Raw genomic sequence first — 23,077 nt, 5'->3', positions numbered from 1 at the left:
TTACAAGGAAGCTTGGCTGACCAGTTCTTAAGCTATAAAAGTCTGCGCATATGTACAGACAAGAGAGCCAAACGAGAAACCTGCTGTATTAAATCCTTTAACCACTTCAGCCCCTGAAGAATTTACCCCCTTCCTGACCAGAGCACTTTTTGCGATTTGGCACTGCGTTGCTTTAACTGACAATTGCACGGTCGTGCGACGTGGCTCCAAAACAAAATTGACGTCCTTTTGTTCCCACAAATAGAGCTTTCTTTTGGTGGTATTTGATCACCCCTGCGTTTTTTATTTTTTGCGCTACAAACAAAAAAAAAGAGTGACAATTTTGAAAAAAAACGCATTATTTTTTACTTTTTGCTATAATAAATATTCCCCAAAAACATATAAAAAAAAATTTTTTTCCTCAGTTTAGGCCGATACGTATTCTTCTACATATTTTTGTTAAAAAAAATTGCAATAAGCGATTATTGATCGGTTTGCGCAAAAGTTATAGCGTTTACAAAATAGGGGGTAGTTTTATGGCATTTTCATGAATAATTTTTTTGTTTTTTTAATGGCGGCGATCAGCAATTTCTATCGTGACTGCGACATTATGGCGGACATATCGGACGTTTTTTACACTTTTTGGGACCATTGTCATTTATACAGCAATCAGTGCTATACAAATGCACTGAATCCTGTGTAAATGACACTGGCAGTGAAGGGGTTAACCACTAGTTGGCAGTGTAGGGGTTAAGTGTGTCCTAGGGGCATGTTTCTAACTGTGGGGGGCATGGCTGTGTGTGACACGTCACTGATCTCGGCTCCGATGATAGGGAGCAGAGATCAGTGACACTGTCACTAGGCAGAACGGGGAGATGCTTGTTTACATTAGCATCTCCCTGTTATTTCTCCTCGTGAGACGATCGCGGGTATCCCCGCGGTGATCGAGTCTGCCGCGGGCGCGCGCTTCCCGCCTCTTAAAGGGGAACGTACAGGTACATGATTCTGCCTGTACGAGCCCTTCTGCCGCAGTATATTTGCGTGAGGCGGTCGACAAACGGTTAAGGCGTCAGCAGCAAAACACACTGCTCGAGGAATATCTGTTTTACTTTCAGGCAGATCCTCCTCCTGGTTAGGCTCATCAGGCCGTTTGACCTAATCCTTTACGGACTGGCAAATACCAATTGCTGCAACAGCTGGAGGAATAGCTGAATTGGCCAAAGAAAAGGAAGCCTTTAATAACTCAAATTTCTTGTCAACAGGGTCTTTCAAGCCCTGTGCGTTATCTACCAGACAAGTTAAGTTTAAGGAAGAGATTGCTGCATCTACGGCTGGCATGCTCCATTTTTTAACAAACTTTTCATCCATGGAATATAAAAGGGAAAACCTTTTAGGAGGAACAAAAATCCTGTCAGGATGTTCCGAATCAGCATACACCGCCTGTTCCAACAGGAGGTGTAGGGGAAAGCCTGTGCGGCCTGAAGAGTCCTCAGGGATCCCAAAGAGGACCAGGGGGGCTCAGTCACCTCTGCAAGAGGCAACTTAAAGGCAGAACAATCCATTTCGGTCAGAGTCAGGATCAAAAGCCTCTGCAACTGAGGCAGACATCAACTGAATATATTCTTGTCCAGATTGCTCGGAAGCAGACTCATCTGCTGGGCACTCCACTGAATTCTGAGCTTTTAGCTCTTCCCCATCATCAACCCATTCATGCTCCAGACTAGGAGGCTCCGGGGAGGGGGATCTGTCACGCTTCTTGCCACCCTGTGGGATGGAGGCAATCATGCCAGCAATCCTGTGCTCTAACCCGGCTAGGGTCAAGGACAGTTAATCCTTGGTGAGAAAGGGTGAAGCAGCAGCGTTGACTGTAGACACAATACCAGATAGGCACAGCGGCTCACATTGCCCAGAAGCCTCTGGTCCTTCAGGGGATACAATACTAGGGATACGACTAGGATTGCCTGGAAGCCACTGGTCCTTCAGGGGATACAACACTAGGGATACGACTAGGTTCATCAGGAACTGACCACATAGGTGCGCCTTATCTGTAGTGTTAGCCCCGTCCCTCTTTTTTTGAAGACATTTACTAGCCACAAAAAGAGTACCTGGGTGTAGTATTAAAACACCTCAGAAGGGAGACCCTTTAATAGGGCTCACTAAGCCCCTATGTAACAATCCTGCTAAGCACCTTAAGACTGCCAAGCAACACTTGGTGACTCACGTGACCCGGGTAAGGAAAAATGAACCACTGCAAGGGTCTGTTCAGAGCCTGCTCTGTGTCCCACAGCTGCCTTCTAGAAGCACCATATGCTTGGCCTACACAGCTTAAATAAGCTGGGTGTGCGTCGGAACGTTCTATGCATGCGTGCACACATGCAGCCCTGAACGGGCGTGTGTATTCACGTACAACGCAAATCTTTGTGCGCCCAGATAAAGGCTACTGCACATGTGCGGCGAATCCACACGCGCCATGGCCACCAAACTGCTAAGTCCAGTGGCAGTTTAGCGAATGCACGTGCGCCATGGCCACCAAACAACTACTGAGCACAGCGGCACTTTTGCAAATGCGCCATGGCCACCAAACTGCTGCTGAGCACAGCGGCACTCTTGTGAATGCACGTGTGCCATGGTGAACCAAGGCGAAATGGCTCACCATCGTGCACCATCATACAGATAAATATCAGCCAGACAAGGAAAAAAAAAAAAAAAAGTACACCTTGCAAACACCCACATCTAGCCCATAACTCCCCTGTATGGTCACAGCACACAGGTGTCCAGCCTTTAGCTAACTTGACTGATTGTTACAATCACTGGGACACCCCACAATAAAAAAAAAATAAAGGGGCTTCACTTTTCACCCATCCTGGTGCAGGGCCACTTAGAAACTAAGAGCCCAATCTTCACTCTTCATGGCGGGTTCCTGTCACTTGAAGACCTTCAAAGACTGGGTACCCTTTTCATGTTTAGGGTCCACTCCCTTGGACCTGTACAGCACCTTGCAGGAATGCCTTAGCACTGTAGTGTCCAGGATTCCACTTCGCAGGGTCCAGGGCCCAGAGGCCGCTTTACAGGCAAAACCTTGCAGGATCTTGAGTCTTCTTTGCAAGGCTCGGGTACCATTTATCTAAGCATATAAAGCCTGTGTCAAATGGATCCAATCAGTCAATCCCTTGATTCATTTAAGAACCATTTGTGGGACTAGAGACCTGGAGCTCAGAGAGCTCAAACAAACTGTGCCATCCACCTTGCAGACACTGGTAAAAAACTGAAGTGCTTCCTGTGAGGGAGGGGTTATACAGGGGATCACTTCCGGTCTAAAGACCTTTGGTCTACCAGTGTCCATTCACCTCGAGATGGAGTATAACCCAGCGGGTAATGAATATTAGCCTGACCGTGTCCCATGATGTATGAAAAAGAAAAAAAATTCATTTGGAGGAGGTTTGGCACATAGATCCCTTTTCAAACGGTATTAAGCCCAGCTTTGGAATGGTGCCCTTTCTTAAAGTTTGCAAATGCAAGTATCTTTAAAATGATTGAAATCTGTGCAGTTTGGGACATTTTCATGTCAGGTCCAGCCTGTAACATCACCTGTGCAATTCTGCATTCATAACACTGCCTGTGCTGCAATTGCAGTGAGCTTCGTGCTGCAACGGTGGCATCATTGTGAGAGGGGTAGAGAAGGAAGCGCCACCTGAGTGTAGTATTAACAAATGTTTAATGACACCAGGTAAAAACACACTTACAGGATAAAAACATATAAAAGGCTCATCTGTATGAGTATGTGGTCCTCAGTGTTCCCTCTGATCCTGTGGTGGTGACGCTGCAGGGATGCTGGGCTGCAGAAGGTGGATTACCAGCCGGGAGCTCCTTCTGTGGCCATCAGGAAGAGACTAGGGGCCGGCGTGGAGCGCACGTGAAGCGTGCATGACGTCACAGGTCCTCCGTCTGCTTCTGGGTTCGGGCCTATTGAAGGAGCAGTGGCTCCAAGCACGTAGCCTTCTCTCAACCTCTCTGCTAGCCCTCCTCCCTGGACGATCCCTCCCCTGGATACCGAACCCAGAAGCAGACGGAGGACCTGTGACGTCATGCACGCTTCACGTGCGCTCCACGCCGGCCCCAAGTCTCTTCCTGATGGCCACAGAAGGAGCTCCCGGCTGGTAATCCACCTTCTGCAGCCCAGCATCCCTGCAGCGTCACCACCACAGGATCAGAGGGAACACTGAGGACCACATACTCATACAGATGAGCCTTTTATATGTTTTTATCCTGTAAGTGTGTTTTTACCTGGTGTCATTAAACATCATTTGTTAATACTACACTCAGGTGGCGCTTCCTTCTCTACCCCTCTCTCATCCATCACAGAGCCAGCTCTCTGAGGAAACAGCAGCCGCCTAACCTACCGGCCTACTTTAACCATTACATTACCGGTTACCACTTAACCCTTGAACTTCCAGCCTGTCCCCTATGGACTAAGTTGCCCAGCCCTTTATATCTCCTGTTATATATGGACTTGTGTGTTTGCGCTTACAGTTACCAATACTCTGGTGGCATCATTGTGATCCAGCTGCTCCAGCAACCGAAGGGATAGAACCCAATAGGTAGACAGGGAGAAGATGGAAGTGCTGGGAGTAGTGACAGCTCAGCGATGTAGGGCTTCGTTTCACAGGTAAGTCATAATGTGCCGATATGCAGTGCATAGTAGCATAAAAACTGCTTTAAGAAAGCTCTATCATGCTTCACTTTGGTTTAGTTGCAAGTTTTTTTTTTTTGTTCCTTTCGTCACACCATTACCTGTCTTATTACATTTACCCACAGATGAAAACGTAGGTTGGGGTATGTGCAAATGCTTCCTACAAAGCTGAAATGACATTCTAGAGCAGTGATGGTGAACCTTTTTGAGTCAGAGTGCCCAAGCTGCAACACAAAACCAACACTGAATTAAACCTGCCAGCGGCTCTGTACAGAGGATGGGACTGACCACCTCTCTGAATGAGAAGGGAATGACCCCAAAAACATAAAATTCTCCAAAGAAAAAAAAACAAAAAAAACGGAAAGCTCAGGTGTGGGTGGGGCCATTGACAGTAATGGGGTCCTTCATAATTAGTCGTGCGTTTCATGAATCATGCAATCAATATACTATATATGTGGACCAGGTGCTCTATATCCAAGATGGAAATAGTAATTACCTGTTGGTAAATAAAAATGTTTTTACTGATGTCCCAATGGTGTCCTGCAAGGCAAAGCGCTGTGGATACAGCCTGCCTGTGGACCTAAATATGGTGCTAGACGCCCAACAGCTCAGGGGATTACCGTGCATGCACAGAGGCGGCAACAGGACCAACCGAGCCTAGAGCGCATGGCGCCGCCCCAACAGCTTGCACCAGTCTACGGGCAGAACCCTCAAAAGGGAGGCTCTCTCTGGCACCGTTGATGCCATTCAATGGGCCCCACACGAGCCAATCATGGGGGGGTCCCTGCATGCGCCAGGTGGAGACAATCCAGCCCCACTGCAGAGACACTCCCCAATACCCAGGTAACCAGCCAAGCAAAGGCAAAATAACCACGGCCCTGTGTAGGGGAAAATCATGTGACATACACTAATAAGGAAGAACACATTTATGTGCAGAGATACGGAGGCATATAAAAAAATTTCAGGTTTGGCTGATGGGGTGTAGCAATCCGGTAACTTAGCTCGTGTGCCCACAGAGAGGGCTCTGTGTGCCAGCTGTGGCACGCGTGCCATAAGTTCGCCATGGCTGTTCTAGAGGAACTTTACTCCCCAAATGGAGCTGCTTTAATTTAAATCCCCACAATCAGAAATTAGTTTGTATGTACATGAAGAAAATTTCCTCTGGCTTAGGACAGAATGCTGTGTGTTTGGCCTTGCAGCCTCCTGGGATATTTACATCACATCTCCCAGGAGGCTGCATTATAAGGAACACGGAGCGACCAGAGGGTGGACCTGATGTACAATCGTTAGCTGGTTTTCTGAATGCAGAAGAGTCAGCCAAGATGGCAGCACAAGACCCAGGCTATATCAGCTTAACAACTCTGCATTTGCTGTACAATTGAGTGTTTTAAAGAATGCAGTTATATATGTAAGAGGAGGAAAACAAGAAAAACATTGCAATGAGAACGCATGACACATTGTTCTATTATAATATTTATTTAGATATGCTGTTCTTCAATAAATGTATACACCGTTTACAGATGGAATGGACCAACTATTGCACCAAAATTCACAAACATCAAAATGTACCCCACAGCAGAAGACAAGCCACCTGGGAATATGTGGGGCACGGGGCTAACTAGAGCAAAGGAAGAGACACTATCAGAGGTGGGCAGAGGGGTTTGACATTCGCAGATCATACTAATCACAGGAGCCAGAAGGAATGGGCAGCAATCCCCCTGCTGGGAAATCCAACATGTTCAATGAAACGGAAGCACCTGACTAAAGCCTCATACACACGATTGGATTTTCCGCAGACAAAGCATCAGACTTTTGTCCGAAGGGAGTGTACCGCAAACTTGTCTTGCATACAAACGGTACACAATTGTCTGCCAACAAACACGAATGTAGTGACGTACTACGAGCCGATAAAGAGGAAGTTCAATTGTCAGGCGCCACCCTTTGGGCTCCTTCTGCCAATTTCCAGTTAGTAGAATTTTGGTGAGTGTCGATTCGCGCTTTTCATTTAGTTTCTGAATGGCCGTTCGTCAACCAGACATGTTGCGGAATCGGAGTATTATTGGCCTTGGAGTTATTGCTTTGATCCAAGTCCAGTCCAGAAACAGGAGGAGGATTTCTTGGACCAAAAATTGGTTGCTTTATTACTGGTGACCAATTATGTCATATGCCATTGCTGCGAGACCTCCAGGAGAATAATCCAGATGATTTTTGGAATTATCTCCGGATGACGGAGCCCTGCTTTCACCAACTCTTGGCATTGTTGACCCCCTATATTAAGAAGCAGGACACATGCATGAAACTTTTATTTTATTTTTTGGTTGAATAATGATTTGATTTGGTATATGTTCTATATTTCTGGATGCATAGAATGCACTTTTTGGTTAAGTTCTATTGGCAGATATCATGTCTAATTTTATTTGTTTTTTTAATGCACAATGAAAAAAATTGGGTAGAATAATACTTGGCTACGTGTTTTACTTCAAATGAGTTTGGGAGTAGGCAGTTACATTTTAAAAAATACAATGTGAAATTAACAAGGGACACCAACATAGTTGTATCTTTGATCTTAAAAACTCAGCGATAATGGTGTTGTGGTAACTTGCCCAAAGAAAAAAAAAAAACAAAAAAAAAAAAACAAGAATATTATTCGTGATATCACTAGAAAATAAAAGCCTTTTAAAATACGTTTGGCAGAACTCCATCAGTATCACCAGCAAAGCAGCTTCATTATTATCCCATTAAAGAAGGAGAATGTGCGCTGCATTTCGATATTTCATAATTTGCTGCGTCACGAATGTTGATTCTCTATTACGAACGCTAGTTTACAAGAACGACTGCTTCTGGCTCGTCTTTGCTTCCGAACACACGTGTTTGTACTTTGGACTTTTGTCTGATGGACTTGTGTACACACGAACGGAAAATCTATTAAGACATTTGTTCGCGAAAAATTTATAAGCCTGCCATCCAACATTTGTACGCGGAAAATCAATTGTCCGATGGACAGTACAAACAGTTGGATTTTAGGCCAACAGTCTGTCAACACACAATTCCCGTTGGAAAATCCGATCGCGCGTACGAGGCTTAAGACTGGCAATATGTGACAGCTGTGGGGCTAGCACCCTCTAGGAAAGGCAGGGCCTTTAATTCCACAACAGCCAGCCAGCCACAAGTTACCTTGACTCATATGGACCAACAACCTTAAAACACGTGTTACCTCACATAAAACAGACCTCAATAGCTTTTATTTAACAGCTGAATTGACGGCATTTCCACCAACATTTCAGCCAGCCTCTTCTCAGCCTGAAATGAATAAAAACTTTGACAGCTGTTCAGTTACACCAGATAAATCCAACAGGAAGGGGCTTATTTGGTAAAGGAGCAACTGCTGTTTACTTATATTAGGAAATGATTTGAAGTTGTGTTCACTTAGAAATGACCAGGATGGGAACCATTTTCTCTGTAGCCATCTGTGCAAGGCAGCAGGTGTTCTAGAGTCTTTTCACAGGGCCATTTTTATAGTTACTTCTGGTGAGAAGTAATGCATTAAGACATCTAAAGCGTTATGAATATATACAATAAAACTATGTGCACATCACTGCACAATAAATAACTTTAGAGCCTGAAAAAGCGCCAGTCACTGCTTCACCACATGAAACCCATGCATTGTGTATAACCTCATTCTGTAACCGCTCCTATGTATTTGTACTTAAAGCATGCCACTCCCAGTGCTGGAATATTACACAGAACAGTAAGCAGCTTGATGGAAGGTAAATCGATGCTTTGAGGCTCAACTCTAGAATAGAAAACCCCTCTGATTTATGCCCACTTCCCTGGAGCACAAGGACCACCTTTACTCCTGCAGTCATGTGTCTGGTCACATGACATCACGGGTACTCTGTCTCCTCAAGCAGTGGGTGCGCCCTGAATGACGCAGACTGAAAATATGGGCTTGGCTCTGCTGTCCGCAGAGTTCTCCTGTGAAACCAGGGCGGTTTGGGGACAAACTCCAGGGGGTGTGTCCTTGAGACCCTGGACTCACAGGAGGTGGGTTTAATAATGCTGGACATCATTCAACCTGGAAGATGATTGACACTATCACAGAGTGGACAATATAAGGGGGCAGCACTGAGGAGATGTTGAATATTCCAACAAGAGCGGATTTGTTTTTTTATTGCAGTGCATTATTTTTTATTTTTTTTTTATGTAAGCCGGAGTTGGGCTTCTATCCAACTATGAGTGTGCTGCATTTTAATAAAGGAAAAAAAAAAAAAAAAAACAATGAAATACAGAATATAATGTTAAATAACATTTCCCACTTTACAAACACATGTTGTGTACCTGGCACCCATTTTGACAGCCATTCTGGGGATTTTTCAAATAACGCAGCCATTCAGTATGCTAGAAACTAGCAGTATATTGGTTTACCCACAAATGACTGTTTCCACAATAAATGGGTGACAGGTGCACTTAGAGAGACCATTCCTGTCCTTCTCATTCAAGGGGGTCCATAAAAGACTGTAAACTGTGGGGTGTGGGGCGGCTGCAGAATGATGGAGGGGAGGGTAAGAGTGGATCTCAGTGCTTGGCGGAGGAGTCTCGGGGGTAGAATTCTGCCAAGGTGCTTGCAGGGATTCTCTTGAGCATTTCTTTGGGGAAGATTCGAAGGAGCTGCCAGCCGATGTCCAGCGTCTCATACACCGTACGGTTATCATATGGACCTGAGGAAGCAAGGATGAGGTGTGAAAAGCATGCTGGGAAACTTGTCAGAACATCAAGAACATAACCGGAAGACAGCATAGTTCCACTAGACTATGAAGTCAACTGTACTTTAATTGCAAGGTTATTCCTCTGATTCTACTGCATGAAATGTCACTTATTGAATTAGACTGTGGCTAAAGATAAAAGCACACACAAATCTGTTGTGTAACATTCTTAAACTGCTGTTTACTGCCACCATGTGACAACTTGTTAGAACATTGCTCTCCTACTTTATTAAAATACCTATTAAATGTGGGCTATAACTTAGGACGTATGGGGTTAATAGTGGGCCACGTCAGACCCCCCTTGGTGCCCTTGCTGCTCCCATCCATGTGTACCAAAGCTGCTATTATCCCTTAACGAGCCACTCGTTGCCTTGGCAACTGACTGCCACCCACGCGCATACACATCCCCCATGTGACAGTCCTTCGCAAGCTATTTAAAGGAGGGCTGAACAGCAGGATCTGCAGTGATAACGGGTGATGGCTCAGGACCACCCAGAGCCACCCTGCTGCCAAACTCCATTTAACTCCTGTGTTGCATAGAATGTCTTGCTACATCACCACATAAATAGACTTGATAAATGTGATCTCCGATACACATTTACATCAATCATTCACTATAAGTGCATTACAGAGAATTCTGACAAAATATGGCATATAAGATCTCAGGAACAATTCCTCCTTTTACAGGATAAGCAAAGCCCATACATACCCTACCAGCTTCAAATAGAGCAATTAGCTGGCAGAGGTGCAGGACCACAAATAAGTACAGTTTATATGTACTGTGGGAAAGTGAGGAGCCATAATCGTAAGAGATAAATAAAAACATGTGGACCATAATTATCTGCTCAATAAACATATCTCACAATGCACCTACAAATTGTACAGCTCAAAGTGATTGTAAAGTCGTTTTTTTTTTTAAGATGTTATACTTACCTGCTGTGTGCAGTAGATTTGCACAGAGCAGCCCTGAGATCCTCCATCTCCCTCTTCTGTGCTCCTGGCCCCTTCTGTCGAGTGCCCCCACAGCAAGCATTCTCTGTCCATTCAGACACGGAGCTGCGATTCGGCCCCGCCCACCTCTCTCCTGATTGGTTAACATACTTTGACAGCAGCATGAGCCAATGGCGACGCTGCTGTGTCTCAGCCAATCAGGAGGGAGAGTCCCAGACGTTCGAGGGACTCGTGGACATCACTGGATAGAGAGGAGGCTTAGGTAAGTATTAGGGGGCTGCTGCACACAGAAGGCTTTTTATCTTAATGCATAGAATGCATTAAGATAAACTTTCTGCCTTTACAGCCCCTTTAAAGTGTTACTAAACCCAGGATCCTGCATTAACTATATCTGGTCTCACACAGTACATGGAAATGTAATTATTTTAGTAAATATAAACTGCTAAATACCTTTTCTCATCAGCCGTATATAGCAGTCTTGCGACTTCTATCAGTGTCTGGTTAAAGCTTGTAGGAAGAGTTTTCATTCTACTCTGACTGACCTACGAGGCTGCAGAACCCTTGACATTTTGTCTGGACAGTGCTGATTAAATGCACCCACCGAATAAATAAAAAAACGCTCTAGCTATACACAAACTGAGCATGTGCAGAGAGCCACCAAAGCTCTGTTCTTTAAGGAGAAGGATGGGGGACAGTAAAAAGGGAGGATCAGAAAAGACAGGATCAAACCGCCCTTTTACACAATGCGCAGAATTAACCCGAGGTTCCACAGTGAGTATAACAAGCATGCTTAAGACTGATTTTACTGTTGTGGATTTAGTAACACCAAGTGCAACTTTCTTGGACCCATAATGCTGTGAATGGAAGGTTTAGGATTTCTGGCTCTTCAAACATGCCCATTTGTTTGAAGATTGAAGATCCAATGGTTTAATACCTCATGGATGACTGACCAAACACAAAGTACATTAGAACTTCTGACTTACTGCATTTTGGGTCAGGAATTTAAAGTACTGAAGCCATAGACAGCCAAGCAGAAAGCACTTGGTTGGGTTGTTTTTTGTGTCAACTTACACAGACAGGTCACAAATCTGTACATTAAAACTGAAAGAATATTTTGAACACAGAATCACACTGAAGAGGTCACTTGTAAAGTTTTATTCAGCCAGCACAGAGTTCTAGAGCAGGTGGGGGGTGAACAAAGCTTTATAAGTGATGACATCAGTGTGCAACCCTATGGTCAGATAGTGACAGCGAGATGGAGTGGATTGCACCGCGTGGAGACCAAAACTTAAAGAGGATCCTTATATGAATCTGCAAAATGGAGGAATTTGTTACTTAAAAGTATTGTGGTTATGAAATGACATTTTTAATGCAAGTTGTACTCAACAGGCCTGCTGTAAGGTAAACCTTATACCTGGGCAATACAGATTACCCACTTTTCTACTGGGCATGTTTACCCCCTTCCTGCCCAGGTCAATTTTCAGCTTTCAGCACTGTCACAATTTGAATGACAATTGTGCAGTCATGCTACACTGTACTCATATGACATTTATATATTTTTTTTTCACACAAATAGAGCTTTCTTTAAGTAGGATTTTATCACCACTGGGTTTTTTGCTAAACAAAAAAAAGTGAACATTTTGGGAAATCTATGAAAAGTGTTTTTTTTTTGTTATAAAATATTGCAAGTAATTTTTCTCCTTCACTGATGTGCACTATTGGGCAATGATAGTGCTGCGTATCGGGACTGCACTGATAACCAGGACATTAATAATCACACAGCTGATCACATGGTAAAGGGCCACTGTGATTGGCCCTTTTCCCCGATCTGTAATCAGCTGTGTCCTAAGGACACAGCGATCACAGAGTTTGCCACTCCCCCAGAACTGGTCGGCCGTGCTGTAGCCGTCATTCGGCTAGAGCGCGGTTGGCAAGTGGCTAAGCATATGAAAGCACAGGCAGAGGATTACCTTAAAGTGGATTTAAACCCAACATGTAAAAAACTGCAAGCAGGCGGCTCTTTATTTTAGAAGAGTCAAGCTATGTCTCTTCTGCAACAATGCATGCTTACCTGCCTGCTCACACTTTTCAAGTGAACGTACACTGAGCTGTGCATGCACATCTTCCATACACATGCGTGGGATGACGTCAACTGCTGCTGGCCAATCAAGAGGCCAAAAACCCAACACCTGGGCAGGAGACAGTGGCCAGCAGCAAGGAATGTAACCACAGCATCGTTGGAAGGTGGAGGTAAGTATTTTGAGGATCTTCATTCCACTTTTTAGGCCTGGTTCACACATATGTAGTGTGCTGTTGATCCGTTTCTGCGGTGATTTAGCATTTTGGCACACACATGTTTTTTAAGCTTTTTTTTTTTTTTGCCAATTTATTAGGCAGATAAAAAATGCACTGCATGCTTTTCTGCAGCTTCTCCATTGAACCAAAAAGCACCATTTTATGTTTAAAAAAGTCCCTGCCCCTTTCCAAAAACACAGTGGCTGAGAAAAGCATAGATTTGAACGTGTCCCATGGGAAACCATGTTAAATGGACTGTAGTGCGTTTCTGCAAAAAGCACTAAAAAAAAAAAACAAAAAAAAAAACAAATAGGTGTGAACCAGGCCTCATAAAATTGCATTTCAAAGCAATCAGTAGGACCTACAGGCTATAAGCTCTATTGACTCCACCCATTCATTTTTCAAGCCTTGCTACTGGTCATTTAATGCGACCGGGAGCTATCCAATAGGAGGGATTGGGGCCAAACTAGACTTTTACAGAAAAAAATAGAGGAGATCTGCATAGAATTTTAGCTGCTTACACCACAGGATCTACTAATAATGTAGCTCTTTCAGCTTGGGTAACCTCTGCGTATGCAACTTTCATCAGATGATCAGTTCATGTTGGCTTTACTTTGAAACAAAACTATGTAACCCCAATGCAGGTTAAAGCAGAACTATACAAATCTTTCCACCAGCGAGGCAGCAACTGAGTTCCCTTACCACAGCTAGCATCCTTGCCCAGTTTTGGGGTTTGCTATCTATCAGGCTGCACCAGAATGATGCAACTCAAGAGTTCATTCATCCCAGCAAATTGCTGGGATTGTATGCCGAGCTGTGCAAAGCCGGATTTGCTGGCTTAATATAAGAACATTTACCTGTCCAGGGATCTTCCCCTTTTGGGTGGCGTTCTGCTTGTGCATTTTTGCAAAATGCTTATGCTTGGGATGGTCCTATATGGCCATTGCCAGGACTGGGGTGTAAAAGACTACTGTTTGATCAAGATGTCAGATCCTGAGTTCAGCTGCCATGTCTAAAGATTGGTTAATCTGTCTTTCTAACCAATTTTTTTTCGAAATAAAACTTTCAAGGTGAGCAGAGGTTGTCCATTTCCTTATCAGTGACCACTAAATGTCAACATAATAGTAATTAGCATCTTCTGATAACACTCTTCCTTTCTATGCCACCTGGTGGCCAAATTAGGAAAACCAGCTTAGCTATCTGCAAAAGAAATTAATCTGTACTACAAGACAGAAAAAGTACTAATCTTCGATGTCCACACTTACCTTGGGCTATGAAGTTCTTCTCAAACTTCTGTAGGAACTCTAGGTACAGAAGGTCATCAGGGGTCAAAGCTTCTTCACCTACAACTGCCTTCATGGCTTGGACATCTTTCCCGATAGCATAACAGGCATACTAAGGAGACAAAAGAATGACCACTCAGTTTTCTGTACAAAGTATACAAAATATGGGGAGGCAGAAAGGTGATTGAATTTCTACCAATAAACAAATTGTATGATCAACAAGATCTCCCAGACTGCTGCTATGTGCTGGGGTAATTCTGTAGGATACAACTCAGTATGGGTTCAGCTTTTAATTTTTATTCAGGCTCTGAAGCAAATAGCAGACACAGTTTATCTGATCATCAAATATAGGGGGAAAATTATGTAAACTTTACTTGCATGCAGAGTACGGATGTGCATGGGTCACACATACCCAAAGCAAGATAAGATGAGCCTAACAAAGCCTTGGCACAAAAAACAGTTCCCACATGTATGGGGTGGCAGCAGGGTCTCCAACATACCATATAGCCAGTGGTAAGGCATTGTTTTAGCAATTGTGAACACAAAGCGTAAGTGTACCTAAAGCTAAAAAACCTCTTTAGTCTTGGATAAAGTAAGGAATTAAACCACCTTAAGTATTTTTTTTTTTTTTTGCTGCCCATGTCCTAATTTTGGAGATTTTCCCTAAACATCATAGTTCAGACAGAAGTGAGAAAATCTCTGTAAAGTGACGGTTGTCACTTGAATATTTACCTCAAGTTCCTGTTCCAGAGAGGACTCAAAATGTAGGTTTTTCCTCACTTTCAGTTCCAATTATGATAGTTACTAGGACAAAAAAGACTGAACTTTCCCAGTGGGAATGCAGACAGCAATAAAAAGATGATTGGGTTTTTAACTAGAGCTGCACGATTCTGGATAAGATGAGAATCACAATTTTTTTGCTTAGAATAAAGGTCATGATTCTCACGGCGTAACATCATCTTTCACATTATACAAAAAAAATTGGGCTAACTTTACCGTTTTTTTTTTTTTATTCATTAAAGTGTATTTTTTCCCAAAAAATTGTGTTTGAAAGACCGCTGTGCAAATACAGTGTGACAGAAAATTGCAACAACCGCCATTTTATTCTCTAGGGTCTCTGCTAAACAAAAATATATAATGTTTGGGGGTTACAAGTAATTTTCTAGCAAAAAATACTGAACTTGTTAGCAGCAAGTGTCAGAAAAAGGTTGTCTAAGTGGTTAAACTGACCTCATTTACAGTTCATTCCTTTGATCCAAGAACAAAATGTTTCTTTGTTTATAGTTATTTCCATGTTGAGATAAAAATAAAATAATCCAGGCAGCCTGCCAAGTTTGTAAGCTGTCAGAAGTGAGCAAAGAACTCTGCACTTGTTACATAGAATCGGGAAATGCCGTTTTAAGATCACGAGGTGAGTAGAATTGCGATTTCGATTCTTTAACGATTAATCATGCAGCTCTAGTTTTAACCCTTTATCATTTTATCCACAATTAGAACTTAAAGCGCAACGTAACCCATCGATTAAAAGTGGACATAAATCCTTACATACACCCAGTGAAGTGAATAGCCTCAGGTGATGCACAGAGATTAAACAAATCCTCCTACATAAGTTTATCTGCAGCTCAAAGTGACATAGCTTGTCTGCTCAGTGAGGAGAGATCTACCGCCATGGCCAAAAATATTGGCGTCCTGCATTCTCATCTTTATTTCTTTGTATTGGAACAACACAAAAAAGTGGAGAAACAAAGCCAAATATGACACATTACACACAAATGCAGGGGTGCCAATATTTTTGGCCATGACTGTATGTAGCCGCAGATGATTGGCGGGGCGGGGAGGGGAGGGACACCCCCTCTATATAGCAAACTGGCTATTAACCACATGCTGTGTGCAGGAGTGCTCCTCCCCCACCCCTCTTTATCCTCTTGAAGTCAGAAAAACCTGACTTTAAAATTTCAGTAGGGAGTCATGCAGAAGCAGAGGAACTAAACTGCAGAATGACACTCCGTGCACTGGATAGAGGCAAGGTAAAAAAAGAAATGTGCTTTATTCATTATTCATGTCAGAGGCCGACAACACTAACGGTTTTCAAAATAGTTACATTAAAAAGCGAAACTAAACAGTTTCAAAAACAGCTACATTCCCAGCATGCCAGGAATGCTAAAGGATGCATATGGCTTTTGCTCCCAAACTGTCAAACCATTGGCTGGTGTCATCACTGATCACATGTGGAGCACCATGGCAGTTACAGATCAAACAGAGGCCAAGATGGCAGTTTCCTTGGTTGAAAAGAATAGGAGGGTCTAGTTCCACCTTAAAGCATGCCGTGAATAATTGTCAGTTGTTTGAGCTCTCAACCAAACTGTCAACTATCGAATGGCTGGCATAGGACCATAACAACTGCAAATCAAACAGAAGCTAAGATGGAAGCTTCCTCGGCTGTAATGGATAGGGAGGGTTTAGATCACAGATGCAGCACTATGGCAACTGCAGATCTAAACAAAGGCCAAGATGGCATCATCTACAGCTGTAAAATGATAGGAGGGTTTAGTGACACTTCAAATTCTCTTTTTTTTATTCAGCAACAAAGCACCACTATGTGTTTCAGTGAGTTTTTATGCATGTTGACATCAGCTTTCATGCGTGTCAGTTATGTTCACAATGTTGATGTGATGTTAGTTTTTTTTTCCTCCCTTGCAGAAAACTGCATACACATTGCAGATTCCTGCACAGAAAAAAATCTGCACGTGTTACCAGTGTTGTGGCGTGACCAGGGCACATAGAGCAGTGTTTCTCATTCCCAGTCTTCAAGGCGCACCAACAGGCCGTTTTTCAGGATTTCCCTCAGATAAAACGGCAGTGGTAATTACGAAGGCAATGAAACTGATCAAATCACCTGTGCAAAATAATGGAAGGCCTGAAAACATGACCTGTTGGTGCACCTTGAGGACTGGAATTGAGAAACACTGAGAACAATAGTTTTTTTTTTTTTTTTTTTTTGTGCCCTTACAGAAAAACTGACATCTCTCCACCATGGTGTGAACGAGGCTTTAAACTACACAAAGGGATACCCTGTTCAGAATTGTGGTTGGATTTTTTTCAGCATGACACATAGCTCTGTAACCATGTTGTTTTCAATTAGGCTTTGAAGTCAGCATTCCAGAAAAAGCCTGAGGGCTGGTTCACACCCACATTTCTGCGTTCCAGATGCGTTTGTTGCATGCACATTTACACGTGTTTTTGATGAGTTTTCAATACGTTCCACTGCATTTTTTCTCTTTTTTATTTTGACCATTGAAAAACCATGGGCCAATGTGTCTTGCGTTGCATTTTTGTGGCGTGTTAGTGCATTCCTGTTCATTTACATGCATTTTGCTGCCTTCCATACAGAAAAAAAAAAAAAATGCAGCAGGTCCTACTTTTGTTGTCTGCATAGAACACACTGCATTGGTGTGAACTAGGGCAATTGGAATACATGGAAAACACTGTACATGCAATTTTGATGCAGAATAAAACCACACTAGACTGCATCTGTGTGAAAGAGCCCTGAGAGTTTCAGTATCTTCAGATCTTATTTCTTCCAAGCAATCAATACGTGTGCAAAGAGGTGAACCTTGCCGGTTATCATGGGTCTCGAATACATAAAGAGGAAAACCCCTTAGAATCTATTCCTGACAACTAAAACCCAATTTAGACTTTCAGATTAGATAATTTTTTGTGTTCAGCTTCAGATATTTTATACAGATTCTCCCCATAAATGGTACCATGCCCCATGCTGCACAGTTAGGGCAAACTAGTACATTAAAAAAGCATGAGAATCACTCACCAGCTGGTTGGACACATCTGAATGGTCCTTTCTGGTCATCCCTTCACCAATGGCAGACTTCATCAGACGGGAGAGTGAAGGCAGTACATTGATAGGTGGATAGATCTAACAAGGAGAGTTCGTTAACAACCACTCTGTGGGTATAGACACAGATCAAGACACATTATCCCATCCTCCTCTTACCTGTCTGTTGTGTAGTTGCCGTTCTACATAGATCTGTCCTTCTGTGATGTATCCTGTCAAATCAGGGATAGGATGGGTGATGTCTGCAAAAACCAAACAGTGTCAGATATTCAGTAGTTCCAATATTCTTTCACGCGTTCTCTATACAACATTCTGAAAACTAGTCTATGCTCTCATGTGTATAGCACACACTGACCATCATTAGGCATAGTAAGGATGGGGATTTGTGTAATAGAACCATTTCTGCCCTCCACGCGTCCAGCTCTTTCATAGATTGTGGCCAAGTCAGTGTACATGTAACCTGGAAAACCTCTTCTACCAGGGACCTCTTCTCGTGCTGCTGACACCTAGTGGATAGAGCAAGAATAGCAGATTGTCAATACGAATTTCCAATCTTAGAGTGGCTATTATAATTTAAGATACAATGCTTCTATTGTTGCCAGAAATGGCTACTGCTAAATTGGCATTTAGTAAAATTAAGCCAACAAAATGCTTAACATTCCTAAACATACCTGTCTGTAGAAACTCATGGACCCCATGCTGCACCCTTCTGAGTAAAATGTGCCTTGGGGATTTTCCCAACACCATATTAAAGCCTGCTATACTGGCATGATTTAGTTACACTGCAGTGGATGTCTGATATAAAAATATGTCAGAACTACACAGCATTTGACAACACAAATTGTTATCACTTGCTCTAGTGACATCCGGAATCCCACAGTTAGGACTAGGATGAGACAATTCACTTTACACTGGTCTTAAAGGATATTATTCCAATTAAATAGTTCTCTCAATAGAAAATGTGTACATTTCTGCTTTGAATTTAGCCCTGGCTCCAACTGAAAGGTAACAGGCTGAGGGAGATATTCTTGCTTCACTTCGTTTACTAGTCAGATGTCTACTCAAAAAGCTGTAATATGTGATAACCTCCCTTGTAACCGAGTCATAATTTCATGTTGCTGTAGTGTGAGAGGATAACAAACCTTTCCCAGAAAATACGGACTACAAAGGAAAAAAAGTATAAAACTTGCAAATATTGGCTAGCTTTATTAACCGTCTCAACCAACACCACTGGAAAAACAAGAGCCATGCAAACCATTCACCTAAAACTTTATGACTGGCACCTGAATTTAAAGTGGTTCTAAAGGCAGAAGGTTTTTACTTTAATGCAGTCTCTGAAATAAGGAAAAAACCTGCATGCAGCTCTCCCCCCCAGCCGCCCCTTATAATTACCTGAACCCCACCATCTCAATCCAGGGATGTGCATGAGAGCAGCGGCTCTCTCCCTCCTCACAGGTTCAGACAGAAGTGGGAGCAAATGGCTCCTGCTGCTGTCAATCAGTCAATGAGGGAGTGTGGGGCAGAGCCACATTTTGTGCATCAATGGAGTAAGCCGCTTGCTATAGGAGCACTCGGCAAAGGAGAAGGAGCGCCGCAGGGGTACCAAAAGGCGGATCGGGGCTTCTCTGCAAAATCACTACATAGGGCAAGTATAACTTTATACCAAGCATTTACAATTACTTTAAAGCTTTTCTATTGCTATAGGGAAGTTCAAGCTCCCTGGCTTTTAAATTGCCTCCTATATTAGCCTAACAATATCCTGAGTTCTAATGTGTCTTTTTAGACCTAAGCATAGGCACACAACAGTGGCTAGCACTGTACTAGGGGGTGCCCCATCTTTGTTTCCAGCCAGTACCGTCTGGCTGGATACAAGTTTTGCGTTTCTTGTACAAAAAGAATGCTAACTGGTGTGAATTTAAGTTGTTCAAGAGTGTGTTAAGATAGTTATTTTAAGGGCACTGGATTGCAAGCTCAGTTTTGAAAGTCAAAAAGCACTGTATTATAGTTAAAGTGCTTAAAAACTACTACATATACCCAGTGAAGTGACTAGCTTCAGGTGATACACAGATATGAAACAAATCCTCCTACATAAGTACGGTTCATCAGCTTTCAGAAAGTGGGGCGGGTGGGGGTGAAGTTACACTCTGGAGATCTTTGTGAGAAGAGCTCAGAGCTGATTGGAGGAAGGAACACCACCCCTCCCCCTTAGCACACAGGAACAGAGCTGAGGCTGTCAGTTGTCAATTACAGGCTGGGTGCTGGAGTTCCATCAGCTTTTTATCTGGTGTCACAGAAACTTGTCAGAAGTGACTCATGCAAATAGAGGAACAAGGCAGCAGAAAAATGACAATGGGCTGGATTAAGACAAGTACACACTACAGAGAGATATGCTTTGTTTAACTTTGTCTGAAGTTTACAACCACTTTAAAGAGACATGTGAATTCCATAAACAAGGATAGTGTGGGGAAAAAGGTAGTTGATCCCCTGCTGATTTTTTATGTTTTCCCACTGACAAAGAAATGATCAGTCTATAATTTTAATAGTAGGTTTATTTTAACAGTGAGAGAAAGAACAAAACAATCCAGAAAAAAGCATTTAAAAAAAGTTATAAATTGATTTGCATTTTAATGAGTGAAAAGTATTTGACCCCTTCGCAAACCACTGCCATTCATGACCCATTTTCAATGCCCCGACTGAGGGAACGAGGTTCTCACCCAAGATTTGACGGTATATCGTCCCTTTGATGCAGTAAAATTGTCCTGTCCCCTTAGCAGAAAAACACCCCAAAACATAAAGTTACCATGTTTGATGGTGGGGATGGTGTTTTTGGGGTCATAAGCAGCATTCCTCCTCCAAAATACAGCGAGTTGAATGCTCCTGTGTAGTTTTGGGCCGATTCCTCACCGCGGTCATGATCATTGAAACTCCATGAGGTGAGATCTTGCATGGAGCCCCAGACAGAGGGAGATTGACAGTTATTTTGTTTTTCTTCCATTTGCGAATAATCGCAAGCTGTTAGGCGATGGTCTTGTAGCCCATTCCAGCCTTGTATAGGTTTACAATATTGTCTCTGACATCCTTGGACAGCTCTTTGGTCTTGGCCATGGTAGAGAGATTGGAATCTGATTGATTTGTGGACAGGTGTATTTTATACAGTTAACAAGCTGAGATTAGGAGAGCTCCCCTTAGAATCGGTTCACACTGAGGCAGCACGACTTGCAGCGAGACTGCCTCAGGCGACTTGAACACGACAGCAGCAGCGACTTGCAAAACGACTTCTATATAGAAGTCAATGCAAGTCGCCTCAAGTCACCCCCAAAGTAGTACAGGGACCTTTTTCTAAGTCGGAGTGACGCACGGTTCCATTGTAGAGAACAGGACGCCCCAGTGTGAACCGGCTCTTAAGAGAGTGCTCCTAATCTCAGCTCGTTACCTGTATAGAAGACACCTAGGAGCCAGAAATCTTGTCGATTGATAGGGGATCAAATACTTATTTCACTCACTAAAAAATGCAAATCAATTTATAACTTTTTTGAAATGCATTTTTCTGTATATTTGTTATCCTGTCACTCATTGTTAAAATAAACCTACCATTGAAATTATAGACTGAATCATTTTTGTCAGTGGGCAAACGTACAAAATCAGCAGGGGATCAAATACTTTTTTCCCTCACTGTAAAGGGAATTATTTTTGTTCAAACATATTACACTTTCCTGCTCTGTGCAATGATTTTACAAAGAGCAACCCCCATCCTCTTGTTGGGTCCCTCACCAGCGCTCCTGGCACCTGCCCTCTTCGGAGGGCCCCCATAGCAAGCCGCTTGCTATGGTGGCACTTGTGTGGGCTCACGCCCAAGCCATGCTCTATATTGTCCATCTCCACACACAGCGTGGCTCTGCCCAACACTCTTGCCTCACAGGCTGTGATTGACCACAGCATAAGCCAATGTTTCCCACGGCTGCCTCTTTAGCCAGTGAGGAGAGATGCTGCTCTCGGGCACAGCACTGGATCATGAACGATCTCAAAGTCTGCGGTGGGGTTGGTTGGGGACGGTGAACCAGACCAGAAGACAGTGCATTAAAGGTAAAAACCTACCTTTACAACCACTTAACACTTAAGGGATACAAACACAATTATTTTAAAAAGCTTACCTCTCTCAGGGCTTCAGCATAAGAGCTCATGTCAGTCAGAATGACCAGCACATGCTTCTCGCATTGATATGCCAGATACTCGGCAGTGGTGAGAGCAAGACGAGGGGTGATGATACGTTCAATGCTGTGGGCGACACACAATATGAACTGCATGACTTTTTCCTATTAAAGAACCTCAGTACAAAAGCAAACAACCTTAAGCCAACAATGAGGCACTTTCTCACCCATCCCCTACCAGCAATGCTGGGTCAAATACTTACGTAGGATCGTTGGCCAAGTTCAAGAAGAGACATACATTGTCCATTGAGCCGTTCTCCTCGAAATCTGACTTAAAGAAGCGAGCTGTTTCCATGTTTACCTTGGGTAAAAAATACATAAATGTGACTATTGAAGACGTACAAAAAAAAAATTAGGAAATGGGAAATTGGCACTAAGCATTCTGGAACATCAAGGGTATGGGAGTGCAAGGCCACACCGGTAGGCTTAGAAGCTTAATTCATCTGCTGGTGGGAAAGTCTATCAGTTTTAAAATCATTACGAATTTACTTATATGATCCTATCACTTCAACAATCTTAATGTTGCTGGTTGTGTACAGATGCAGCATAGGATAGAATAAACTACTGTGAAAGGGGCTTCAGATTACGGTCGGGATGGTACAGAGATCTTAAAAACGACACCCACTAAACTACTGGGAGCATAAAAAAAGTAACAGGAGAATTAAAAAAAAAAAAAGTGCGAACTGATGCTGCATCTGTCACCCGATGCCTAGACAGCATCAGTGAACTGAGCAATCAAAGACCACTGATCGCTCAGTTTTCTATTTTCAGTGAGCAGAGCGCTCTACCCCTCCACTGGAGCACCAGTGCAGGAGTGGCTGGCTGAGGCGCTCATTGGTGTGCCAGCTGCTGGTCAGGAATCTGGGTGGATCCCAACATTAAAGTTGGGATCAATCCATGGCCTGCACCGGTTGAGTGATGTCAGCTGACAGTGGAATTTCGCTAGCTGTTGGCTAAAACCGGGTACAGGAACGCAGTGCACACTCCGAGCCATGGTATAGTCGCCTCAGGGGTCCGAGCCACGGTTATAGTTGCCTCAGGGGTCCAGGGCTTAGAAA

General features: G+C 43.3%; 1 protein-coding gene across 1 annotated transcript in view; it reads right to left on the bottom strand.

Annotated features, from left to right (window-relative positions):
- Positions 1-6,126: 6,126 nt before the first annotated feature.
- The window catches only part of ATP6V1B2 (ATPase H+ transporting V1 subunit B2), a 53,403-nt gene continuing 36,452 nt past the window's right edge, over positions 6,127-23,077 (bottom strand). The window contains exons 8-14 of the mRNA XM_073622255.1: positions 22,223-22,320; positions 21,963-22,086; positions 18,167-18,317; positions 17,971-18,053; positions 17,788-17,892; positions 13,944-14,073; positions 6,127-9,387 (exon numbers count right to left, since the gene is read on the bottom strand). Coding sequence (XP_073478356.1) covers positions 9,245-9,387; positions 13,944-14,073; positions 17,788-17,892; positions 17,971-18,053; positions 18,167-18,317; positions 21,963-22,086; positions 22,223-22,320 — 834 coding nt within the window. The 3' untranslated portion in view covers positions 6,127-9,244. The remainder of the gene's footprint in view (positions 9,388-13,943; positions 14,074-17,787; positions 17,893-17,970; positions 18,054-18,166; positions 18,318-21,962; positions 22,087-22,222; positions 22,321-23,077) is intronic.

Source organism: Aquarana catesbeiana, linkage group LG03 (genome assembly GCF_042186555.1).
Source record: "Aquarana catesbeiana isolate 2022-GZ linkage group LG03, ASM4218655v1, whole genome shotgun sequence".
Lineage (NCBI taxonomy): Eukaryota > Metazoa > Chordata > Amphibia > Anura > Ranidae > Aquarana > Aquarana catesbeiana.
Note: the sequence above shows the minus strand (reverse complement) of the source record. Positions and strands in the feature narration are given on the sequence as shown.